The sequence below is a fragment of the Acartia tonsa genome, chromosome 6 (genome assembly GCF_053477335.1).
Source record: "Acartia tonsa isolate MP-2025a chromosome 6, ASM5347733v1, whole genome shotgun sequence".
Lineage (NCBI taxonomy): Eukaryota > Metazoa > Arthropoda > Copepoda > Calanoida > Acartiidae > Acartia > Acartia tonsa.
Genome location: NC_137265.1, coordinates 49605670 through 49618539, shown reverse-complemented (window position 1 = coordinate 49618539; position 12870 = coordinate 49605670). Strand labels below are relative to the sequence as shown.

The 12870-nt window shown below is 33.2% G+C and overlaps 1 protein-coding gene across 1 annotated transcript in view; it reads right to left on the bottom strand.

The window, feature by feature from the left end:
* LOC145323141 (FMRFamide receptor-like) overlaps positions 1–12870 on the bottom strand; it is a 54932-nt gene that overhangs the window by 251 nt on the left and 41811 nt on the right. Inside the window, exons 8-10 of the mRNA XM_080165531.1 lie at positions 5908–5994; positions 5155–5245; positions 4588–4667 (exon numbers count right to left, since the gene is read on the bottom strand). Of these exons, the coding sequence (XP_080021657.1) occupies positions 4588–4667; positions 5155–5245; positions 5908–5994 (258 nt within the window). The remainder of the gene's footprint in view (positions 1–4587; positions 4668–5154; positions 5246–5907; positions 5995–12870) is intronic.

The following is a 12870-nucleotide window of genomic DNA, read 5'->3' as shown; positions in this document are numbered from 1 at the left end:
GTATAAACCTTCAACAAACAGCTGACTTAGTTTATGCAAGCAATCCAGTTAACAAATTAGGAGTCTTAATACAATTTTGATAAATATGGTCAATAGGAAGTATTAATTCAAATATCTTTTCATGTAATTACATATGTACAACTCAGAAATCTGTCTACAACAAAAATAGCCAAGAATTTGGTAACTGAAGTTATAATGCTTTTCATTCCAATTTTCTTGGAAATGAATATTGCTATTTTTATTATATTTTTTAAAAAAATATTTTGCTCTACATGTTTTTGAAACATAATTTGCAATGTTATTCAATTGCATATTTTTTCAATTTACCAATAACCTAAAAAAAACTCATACTTGAAAAGTATTTTTATTCTTTATTTGCTCATGTCAACTTTTTCTCTCAAAAGTTTTTAATCTAGAAAACAAAACTAATTCTGCTTATTCAATAAATAAAAGGGGAAAAGTATACAATAATGTACAGATGTACACTGTAAACCCACCAAAAAAAAACTAAAAAGGAAAAATCTGTAGTAACTAAAAGATATTCTAATTATACTAAACATATATAATCCATATTGCTGCCAACCTCAATTTTCACAGCAGCTTACATTTATTTCTAGATTTTGTACATTATTATTCTATTAGTAAGAAATGCATCAATCCTATAAAAAGTTGTAAGGTTTATTTTGTTGGTAAACTAAGATCTTGCTTACCACTTAATCGACATAGATCTCAATAGGTACTTGCATGGTTTTAAGCTATTTTATTCTTAAACTAAAATCTTGTATGTGTAAATGTTTTAGGCTTTTTATCTCTCCCCCCCCCCCTTGATCACATAAGCTGTACAAATCTTGAAAAGTAACAATCAATAATCTATTTTTTACCCAACTATATGAAGAGAAGAAAAAAACAGTACAACAGCTTACAGTATTAGTTTAGCTAAAAAATAAAAGGGAAAATATCTGTATGACAGGGACCCATTATATTGAGAATGTACAGCAGTTCAAAAAAAGTACATAGACAAATAAGTAACAAAATTCTGCCTTTAAAAGTTTTATTAATTTTTTGTTGTAAAAATCTAATTGTTCGGCTTCATTTTGGTAAAAATATTTGTGCAATCTGAGAAAACGCCAATGTGGCATTTAAACGTTTTTTTTTATTTTAAATATCTAATTTGAGAAATAATTTGTCTATGTTATCAGCTGTTAAATTCATGTCTCTACGCAGCGCGACTACGCTAGCGACACTATGCGGCTGTAAAGGAAGAAAAAGGACTGCCTAGAATGACAAGAAGCAAATTAGCTCAGCTAAGATCAGGGTACAGCCCATTCCTACAATCATATTTAGCCAGAATTGACCAGAGAATTGACCCCAAATGTACAGATTGTAACCTCGAGGACCACACCACTGTACATGTTTTTAACTGCCCGACGAAACCTACTAGGTTAACCCCCATCAATCTATGGACGAAGCCTAAAAAATGTGCAGAATTCCTTGATATATTGTATGAAGAATCTAGCTCCTGATGGCTAACAACAACAACAACACTATGCGGCGGAAATATTTCAATTTTTTCGATTTTATTGTAATTTCTCTTGGGAGGGTGGTGATACACTCCCCAAAAATAGTTATAAACCTTCCCGAGACCTATGAGAAGCTACCCTGTAAAGGATAACCCTATCGGTTCAGCGGTTAGCGAGATCCTTCGCTACAATATGTACATTTTAAAACAATAGCATTTTCTCTTAATTATTTTAATTCATTCAAAATAAATAAATTGATGCATAGAAAACAAATACAAAAAAATATTCATTATTATGATGATTATTATTTAAGGAAAAGTAAAAATATTTAAAAATTTTCTTAAGAAACTTTTATTAAATATTTTTGTAATACTTCTTAGCTGGTATATTAATCCCATTACTAGTATTAAGACTATTTTTTGCTGGAAATCTAATTATATCGTAAAGCAAATATAAATAGAAGAAATTAACCCGAAAAAGGAAAAATGTTAAAAAAAAGTTTAGCCTATCTAGTATTCAATTGTGTCTAAAATTAAAAAAATAGAACAATAAACTATAAAGAGAAATTTTATATGAATTAATTTTAAGATATATTTAGTATGACTGGTTTAATCGTTTGCAGGGAACACTTAGAGAGCGGTGTACATTGTAAACAAGAAAGATATAGAAGTAATTTTCAATTAAGTAGGACTTAGTATTAAAAAGTGTTGTTTGGACGTACACAGACGTTAGTCATAGAGTAACTACGCTACTTAATTACTACATAGCCTAAAATTTTGGGAATAGCCTCTTTAGTAGCAAAAACTCTTAATTGGTGTTTCGTCGTTTTTTCACAGTAGCTTTTCTACTATTTCTAGCTCCTGTGGGTGGCTCTAACCCTGCGGGGCTAAATACCTAACTCTGCGAAGCAATTACCTAACCCAACTTAACCTAAAATGACCTATCAAAAGCAGGTTGAAAAACATACTAACTTTAAAATAAAACTATCAAAAGCTATTGTGAAAATACGAATAAACGCCCCTTAAGAGGCATTGCCACGAAAGGGACTTTATCCAAAAAAAATCCCTGAGTTTATTTAGGCTGTTCTTTTCTAAAAAGCTTGGTCAAGTAACCTATTGAAATCTGTAAACTAATTATAAATATGAATTATATATTATTATCGACACTTTGACTTTTGTAAAGCGTTTAATTGACGTTATATAACAGATCTATAGTATATATGTATATACAGACAATTACCTAATTTAAGTTATGTTTTATCCAAGGAATTTTAGGGAAAAGACAGTGGGCGACAAATTATTGTACAACTCCGCAATTATGTTGAACAAAATTACCCTTTTCATAATCAAAATAAAGAAGATGGTAAAAGTGTCTGACATAAAAATTAGGGATTATCCATCTCTTTTTGGGGGGGTTTCTTTTCCAACTCCTCCTCTCCTCATCCCTCATTTTTATAACGTCACGTGGATGAGTGAGTTTCTCCCCTTACCATGCCAATAATAAGTCATCAATAGCCAACCCTTTTAAATGCCATTTTGTCGACAAAAAAACAAATGAAATCTAATGTAAACAAAATACTTTTATGGATAACAGGATGTGAATATAAGCAGGGATATAAAGGGATAAGACAATGGCCTATAAATTACTGTACATCCCCAATGATGATACATAAAATTACCCCTTGTGTGGAATACAAGTACATACAACTTACTGAACCAACCAATCAAAATTTAATAAAAGTCCCCCAAGGTTGTTAAGCTAACTGATAAGTAAACGTTATTATAATTGACTTTGGAGACTAGTGTAATAAACAGTCCACTACCTCCCCTGGAATATAAGTAGTATAATATGTTTTCTTAATTATGTATATATGTATATGACAATACTAATAAAGTTAACTTTATTACATTACTAATAAGGAAAAAACGAAATATATTGACACAGAGACGTTCAGAGACAATGGGAAGAAACTTTTTTTGCTGTTATTTAATCAATATAAGACTGTATACAATATGCTATTAAAATAATGCTTAATAATTTCAGGGATCCATAGGGATAAGATAATGGCTGATAAATTGATGTTCATCCCAAAGATAATACACAAAATTACCCATTCTGTGTGGATAAAAAATAGTCGTTGAAACGTTTGCACACTCAACTTTATGAATAGACCAATCAAAATTTGTTTTTACTGGATGTCTTATTTAATATTCTTTACTTCAAAAAGAGGGTTTGATGACACCTCCACCCCCCCCCCCCTCCTTTTCTCAATAACCCTAAACATATTCGCACACCCTTAGGGTAGTGTAATTTATGTATTTATTTTATGTTACAAATATGGAGGAAATTAAAAAAATGTTTTCATATTTTAGCGTTTTCAGAAAAAGTACAAAAAATTTCCTAAAAACTTTAACTATTGAATAGAAATATTTTTCTACTATTATATATCAATTCTAGCGTTTACGCCCCCTAAAAGCCTCTAGAGGCACTTAAGGTTGGAGGGGACCAATTTAAATTTGAGTTTCAAAAGAGTAAATAAATATTTTTTTGGAGGGAGGGGGGTGAAGACACCCTCCCAAAAAATAGTTTTAAACCTTCCTAGTACCTATAAGAAGCTTCACTGTAAAGGAGAACAATATCGGTTCAGCGGTTAGCGAGATCCTTAGGGACAGACAAAAAACGCTTACTACTTTATATAATAGGATAATGCTTAGTTTATGGTTGGGGAGATCGTGTCATGTGTGACTTTATAAAATTTATGTCTAAATCCATCTCTTATTAGGGGTTTCCTTTCCCACTTCTCCTTTCATCCTTACTTTTTAGACGCATTTTTATGACGTCACACATGACACTTTCCGTATCTCCTATGATTGGGAATGCTAATGATGTGACAGATTCGAGCTTGATACCTAACGGCCAACTAGCTATCATGTAACTCCTTACTAGGGTTGGGCCGGATACCGGATATCCGGCTTATTTCTAATGCCGGATATTTAAATGGCCGGATATCCGGCCAAACCATAAAGCCGACCAAACCGAATATCCGACCCAACACTACACTCCTTACCTCGTCTGTTGGATCTTCTTTAGTTTTCATAAACTCCCAGATATTGGGTATCCACCGCACAGAATGGCAAGTCAGGAAAACTAAATCAAAATTATTCAGTTTCAGTATTTTCTACCATGTAGTGTTAGAATAGTTATTTATTGCATCATATTATAGACAGCTTTCCTGGATATTAAAGGAAAAAATATAAGGTTAAAAAAAGTTTTGTTAACTAACTGGTAACAATTTTATGATTTTTGATTTCAGATTCTTGGAAAATTGTCTTTAATTCGATGTTATACATGATTTTTCAGTATGGCTGAAGATTTTAAAGCCACACTGGAAATATATATTTCCGATATGGTTTTGTAGAGTTAACGACGATAATAAATATAAACATTTAAATCCACTGATGGCCAACCAAAAAGGTTATTTTAGTAATGAATAAATCAGCATGCTTCCTAGTAGTGAAAATATTTTGGAAACTACATGGTAGAAATTGCTAACCTGCTACAAAGACTAGTGACACTTGTGCTAATTTAATTTCTTATGGCATATTTTGGAAACTACATGGTAGAAATTGCTAACCTGCTACAATTACAAGTGACACTTGTGCTAATTTAATTTCTTTATGATGAATATAAGCTGACGTTGTCTCCCGGCGGCTAATATCATTTATCTAAAACAAAAAGTTTTTTAAAATTTTGCTTATTTTATTGTATTTTGATTGGTTGGAACAAATTTTCAGTGTCCAATTTTTCCAGCAAGTTAAATCAACAGAAGGTGTTATTTAATTGAAGTCTTCATATTCTGTTAAACCGTAGCGGACGTACGAACATATCCTAGCTGTAGAGAAGTTTCGCTGCATAAACTAGAGTTAACTCTCTATAGACAATAATGTTTAGGATAAAACCGGGACAGACGTACGGACATATCTTAGCTGTAGTGAATTTTGGCTGCCAAAACTAGAGTTACCTCTCTATAGACAATAATGTTTAGAATAAAACCGGAGCGGACGTACGGACATATACTAGCTATAGAGAAAGTTCGCTGCTTAAACTAGAGTTAAACAATAAAGTTTAGAATAAAACCGTATCGGACGTACGGACATATACTAGCTACAGAGAAGTTTCACTGCTAAAACTAGAGTTACCTCTCTATAGTTTGGAATAAAACGGTATCGGACGTACGGACATATACTAGCTGTAGAGAAGTTTCGCTGCTAAAACTAGGCTTACCTCTCTATAAACAATAATGATTAGAATGGTAAAAATTGAAATGGGGCGGACGTACGGACATATACTAGCTGTAGAGAGGCTTCGCTGCTAAAACTAGAGTTACCTCTCTATAGACAATAATGTTTAGAATGGTGAGGATAAAGAGGGGGATTATCCCATGTACCAGCAGGTTTAATAACACCAAATAAATCTGAAACAATAAATGTATAAATAAAGATGTATAATCCAGATAACTACCGGACCCAAGTGTTGAGGACCGTTTAAATCTGCTAGCAAATTGCTTTCTGTTTTTTTGTAGTGACTTTTTTTTAGTGACTTGACTGAGGTTATATCATCGACGCTATTGACCCAAACAAGAGTCGGCACAGGGTAACACCACCCCGTTTGTAGAGTTATACAGTGGGTTTTTTTTAATAGGACAAAAATATTGCTTAATTTGACACATTTGCCATTAACAGAAGTAAATAATCTATATCTTAATTTCTTCATTGGGTTGGGACATTTTGTATAATAAAAAAAAGTTTAGTTATTTTCAACAAATTATGCCCAAAAAAACGGGTTTTCCAAAGTACCAGTTTTGGAAGATTTTTGGATCATGACCAATTTAAAGGGTGTGCAAAAATGCGTACATTTTTAAAATTCAAATTGCGCGGCTTGTGTTAGTAGTAGAAAAATGTTATCGTACCGTTAGAATTTTCATAAACTCTAGTTTTTGGATATTTAAGAACTATTCCTGTGCTACGTATAGTTTAGGAGCTACGTGGTAAAATGTCCCAACTGACTTAAAAACTTTTCAACCTTTCTAACATTTTCCAACGTAGCTTCTATACTACAAATAGCATGAATATGAAACATATATTTCCAAAAACTACAGTTTATGACGATTCTAACGGTATGCATAATAAATATTAACTTATCCTTCATTGACATTTTCCTGAAACCAAAAACGTCTGTGATTCGTGTTTCTAGAAATTGATAAATATAATAATAATATTTTGAGACAAATATTTTCTTTCGTATTTTATTGTGAATCGTATCCTCTATAATAAACTATATTTATAATCAAAATCGTACAGAGGGGGGGTGTAGGAGGTGTATCCACCCACCCGGCAAAATAAAGGAGGGGTTGAACTGAACACACCCTCCTGGGTGACCACATCCCTACCCCCCCCCCTCTTTGAAAAGGGTCAACACCCCCTAAATTAAGGGGGTTGTTAAGAAAAATTACGGAAGGACGGACTGACGGAGAGGCAAAGTGAATTAGAGAGTAACTTTGCTACATTAGAGTAAAACACTAGAGGGAGAAAGGGTTAAATAACTGTATCTCCCCATCGCAACCACCTTGTGCAACCCTTCTATTGGGTCATTGAAAATCAACCAATGGTGTTGCTTATATTAACACAGCAGACGAAAGAGGTCTTTGAAAAAGAAAGGGAGATAGTTGTCTGTATATACTATACTATATAATAGATCTTTTTTGGCTACAATAAAAGGTTCTTTTGTGGAACTAATTTTCCACGAGAATTTGCAACTTTCAGACAACTTTTTTTTGTTCTTATCATCTTACAATAATTTAAAGTTTGATAGTTAGGACAGCTACAGGGATGCCAGGGATATAACATTGGAAGAAAACTTTTTTTTATCCTTATAATAAAATAACTGGAGGTTTGTCTGTACTGAAAAATCTCGCTAACCGCTGCACCGATTCGATTCTTCTTTACAGGGTAACTAATCATAAGTCCTGGGAAGGTTTTTAACTATTTTGGGGGAGAATACCACCATCCTCCCAAAAGAAATCGGAAAAAAAATTGAGGTATCGAATTCAACTCCATCTTCCTAAAGTGCCCCTGGAGGCCTCTAGGGGGCGTAGCCGCTAGTGTATGATATAATGACATTCCCTGATGATCATTTATTCTTTGATTCTGCAATTAAAATGTCGACGAAAAGAACTATTTACTGAAAATTTGATTTATAGAGTTAAAAGGCTTTTTAAATTGTACATAACAAGAATCATTCTACTAAGTTTGAAATCATTATGATAATTGTAACATGCCTTAATTAACGATCAGAGCTATCCTTTACGGACGAACCGACTTTCCTACCCGAAATGTGGAAAAGCTTTACTTTTAAAAATAAATTTTGTTTCAATAATGATCATTTTAGATACTGGAAGTGTTTTAGCAAAATAGTTTTTTAGAGATACTATATTCCTTTTATTTAGTTTATCATTTTGTTTTTGGTTTTCACAATATTTATAGCAGAAAAATAAAGCAACAGCGAGGCTACTCTGAAATTTACTTTCTCCGTCCGTCCCTCTATTGCATGGGAGGATTTACCTTTTACTATTAATTTTGTATTAGTAAACATTTAAAAGTTTTATTATCTCAATTATACTTAAATATTAGGCTAATTTGAAAAAAATAAAATTTTCAATCATAAAATGTAAATCCTCCCATTTTAAACTAGGTTTAACAAACTTTTCTGCCGCACCAAAGCCGCCCATGGCTGTTTGATATTTAAGATCCTAAATCAAATTGTATTTTAAATATTTTCTTTACATTTTTTTAAAACCTAATAAATTATAGAATAATAATAATAAGATAAAAAAAAAAATTATTTTTTTACATATATAGAATAGGTTATGATTAAGATGCAAAAAGCCGTGGGCGGTTCAGATAAATAGCAGACAAATTATTTTACTAGGGGGGAAATAATATTTTACAATGAAAAAGGGGTGAGTTTTCATCCTCTTGTGATGTATAGTCCCTTTCTTCCTGACTTAAGAGCAATGCATGTATTTTATATTTGAGCTTTTAGTTCTTGTGTCAACCGTTTCGGAGCAAGACATTGCTCTGCAACACGACACGAACATAAAAGTGAATAGTTGCCTTAAAGTTTAATATTATTATTGTATGTTTATCTTGTCTTGAATTAATACACTTTATAAGAATATTTAGCTGTTTGTTCTTGCTATTACTACACGTCATTTTGGCGCAGTAGTGTAGTACGAATCTATAGCTCAGATTTTCTTTTAATTGTATTTTTTCTTTACTTTGTTTTATTTAGGATTTTTTTGTGAGCGATGAAGTTGGACATTGCTCATTTCAGGAAGCTGTCTCCGGAGGAGAGGCTGGAGTACATCTTCGAGTCGATAGTCACGTTGCAGGGTGATATTCAATCCAATGGGGATAAGCTGGATAATTTGGCTGGGCGGATGACGCTGCTGGAGACGAAAGTTCAGGAATTGGCGGATAATGTTGATACTAATGTTGCTGCGGTTACTGGACTGGCTACTCGGATGGACGATTTGGAAGATCGTCTTAATAAGGTGGTGGAGCCTAGTGTTGATAATGATATCAAGACTGAGAATGTGACAGTTGTAAATGAGTTTATGACTGGCCAGCAGCTAATTCTTGAAAAGATTGCCCAGCAGAATAGTTTGAATGACCAGCAGAATGGTTCGAATACCCAGCAGAATGGGTTGAATAACCAGCAGAATACTCAGCAGAATGGGTCGAATAACCAGCAGAATGGTTTAAATAACTCTATGCCGTGGCAGAGGACGGCTGGTGGATCTAAAGGATTTGAAGGATCAGAGGAGAAGCCTAAACTGTTTGCTAGTGGTTCTCGGCCTATTTTTGGTGGTATGCAGGGAAATGAAGATAAGATCATAAAACTTTGGGAATTGTCTAGGGTTGATGCTGTGGATAATATCTACAATGGAGTTCTCATGTGGTGGCCAGCTCTTTCTGAGGTTAATGCGGAGGATTTTAATACGCTCAATTTTTTTGAAGCTGGACTGAGTGAATCGCAGGTTAGTTGGTGTAAATCTCTTGTTTATGTACCAGATAGATCTCTGTATGTTTCGCAGGGGGAGGAGAATGTGCATAGGTACAATGAAACGTGTGCTAAACTTGATGATCAGTTCAGAAAAAATGCGCCTGAATTTGCGGTTGACGATGATGTGATTTTCTTTGATGATTATTTGGAGAGATTTTGGATGACTATTAGACGTTATCATATGACTAATCATCAAGTGTGTAAGGAAATTTTGTTTGATAAATGTGTGGGTGTAAGAACCGCTTGTGGTTATACACTAAAACCTGCTGATATGGAGAATAGACAATTAACATTAAAGGGGTACTTGTGTAAGATGCGAGAGACATTTTTACCACCCGATATGAAAAATGTGTGTAAAGATGCGTATTTGAGTGTTAAGCAACATGAGAATGATAAGATTGATGCATTTTTTGATAAGATACTATCTTTCTGGAAACGTGCGTATCCGAAACCAACTGATGATATGTTCATGGATTTCTATTCTCAAGTGTGTAATGTGGTCTTATCTCCTCTTTTGGCTAATCAAATGCGTCAATTTGCGTTGGATTTGGAGCGTGACGGACAAGTGCGAATGATAACGAAGTTTCGGACAGAGTTAATAGTTAAAGCACAATTGATTGTTAAAGGGCTACAATTTAATCAAATTTCAGGGTCAATGGCTAGAGGATGTACAACAAACCAGATGGCTTTGGCTAAAATGATGGTTGGTGGCGTTGGTTCCAAGTCAAATCCTGTAACTATTGATCAGGTTAGTGATGAAGATAATTTGTCATATGAAATAAATCAATGTGAAATTGATTTAGCTGATGAATTTGGTGGACCAGCTGAACTTATTCCTTTAATTGGCGCAATTCAAGGTGGTTTTATTTGTTATTATTGCAACAGAAAAGGTCACATGATGAGGGATTGTTTTGATATTAGAGATAAAAAGTTGCCTAATCCTAAAGGAAAATACTTTTTGCGGTGGGGAAACAAGCCTTTTGTTCCTTATAAGACGGGGCAAAAGAGTTTTAAAAAGAATGAAAATATTATTGATAAAAAGAAATTGGTTGGTGAAATTGAAGGAGAGGTGAAAGAAGGGGAGGATACGAAGGAAGTGGCGCATGTCGATGGTTTAGGGGCAAGTGATTATGAGGACGATCTTGTAGCGGAAGTCGAGGCATGGAATAATGCTATTATAGATGACATTTTATGGTTTTAATGTTTTGTATGTATTATAATCATAAAACCTTATTCCATTTTCTACTTGTTACGCGGCATTGTTTTGATTTATGCGCATTGTAAATAAACAACAACAAAACAAAATTAATGATAAAGAGTGAACGAAGCAACTCTAATTTTGTGATAATTTATTTTGATGGTTTATTTTGAATTATGAAAAGATAACATATTGTTTATAAGCGTATATGAAATTATGAGATTATGTTATAATGGAAATCAAAATAATTAATTTAGTTTTTGATTATGTTTTGTTGAAATTTGGAAAATTCATTTTTGTTTCAGACTGTTGTGGAGTCTAACAGAGATAAGAATAATAAAAAGTGAAAATGAAAAACGAATTAGGAATACAATTTTGTAAAATTGCTATTGAAAAATATTAAATTGAATTTCAAATTGAATTAAATTTGATAAAAATGTGAAATTAGATATTTGAAAGTATTAAATTTTGATGAAATGTGGAAAATTGTTTTAAAAGTTGAGTCAGTTATTGTGATTTAAAGTATTCGATTTTAAAACAATTATATTGCGATTTAGTAAAGTTGATTCAGCAAAACTTTTTATGAAGTTTAGAATTTCATGAAGCAAAATTGTTATAATGCATTAGATATAATAGTGGAGTAGTCTCTTTCTATGAAGGAAGGGAGGGGTTGTCTCTCGGAGCTGGTATGCACAAATATGGTGGAGCTGTCTCTTTTGTTGGAGGAGAAAGGGGAAGTGAACATATTTGCAAAGAAGATTGCACTACCTCTCAGAGTTGGTATGCGCAGATATGGGGGAGCTGTCTCTTTTGTTTGAGAAAAAGGGGGAGTGAACATATTTGCAAAGAAATTTGCACTATCTCTCAGAGCTGGTATGCGCAAAATGGGGTGGTGTAGAGAGGTAGCTGCAATGATTATCGGGCGTGGAGCGCGCCATGCGCAGAAAGTTGAGCTGCGCAGAAAAGCAGAGCTGCGCAAGAAGGTGCTCTCAGGTATTGAGATATATAGTTAGTTGAATTTCGACTTTTAAACCTTTTATACATCTCAGTTTTAATCTGACAATAATAGTTTTGTTAGGTAATATTTTATTGAATTACTAAAGAATTGAACTTATGGAATTTGGAATGATTAATTTGCTTGGTGATTGATAATATTTGATCATGTCATATTTTTTAATACAACTTCTTTTATTGTGTTGCAAGTTTATTTGTTCAGTGAAAACATGTATTTATGGCATCTAAAATAATTGTATTTTATTTTAGATTGGCTGAGAAGAGTGTTTGTGGTGATTGAGAGATACTGTCATCATTATTTATTTGATGGTGAGTTGTTAAGATTTTGTTTCATGCTTGTTAATATTTGATTACCATTATATATATATATTGCTGTTCGAAAAATAGTTTTGTAAAAATTTGTTATATATATATTAATATCGATATTAATTCTTATGTACAGTGATTTATCCATCAATTGGCATCTAAAAGTTTGTAATATTTTAGATTGGCCGGAGAGAAGTTTTACTGATTGTGGATTAAGAGATATTTTGGGATGTTTCTGTTGGCCGGAGAGAAGTTTTGTTGATTGTGGATTAAGAGATATTTTGGACGTTTCTGTTGGTGGATGAAATATTGTCGGTGAGTGATTTGTTTTATTCCGTTATTTTATTATTTGTTGTAGACAGATAGATAGTTATTTGATAGACAATTGGATAGTTACAACCTCATAACTGCTGGTGTTGGTTAGATAGCTGTTTATAAGTTTCATGAAGATTCTGAGATGGCGGCTGGAGCGGCTGAAGTCTACGTTCCAACGAAGATTGGTGGCATGGAAATCCTGACCTTAATTGATAGCGGCAATGCAAGAGGCTGCCTGATATCTCAAGTGTTGGCTAGAAAGCTTGATTGTATGATTGAAGAAACGGATTCGAAAGCAACAGGCAAGATTGATGGTGTTGTTCGGAATGTTGAATTTCAGATTGGAGGTCACAGTTTTCAAGAAGATTGCTTTGTTATTTCTGGCATGACTGT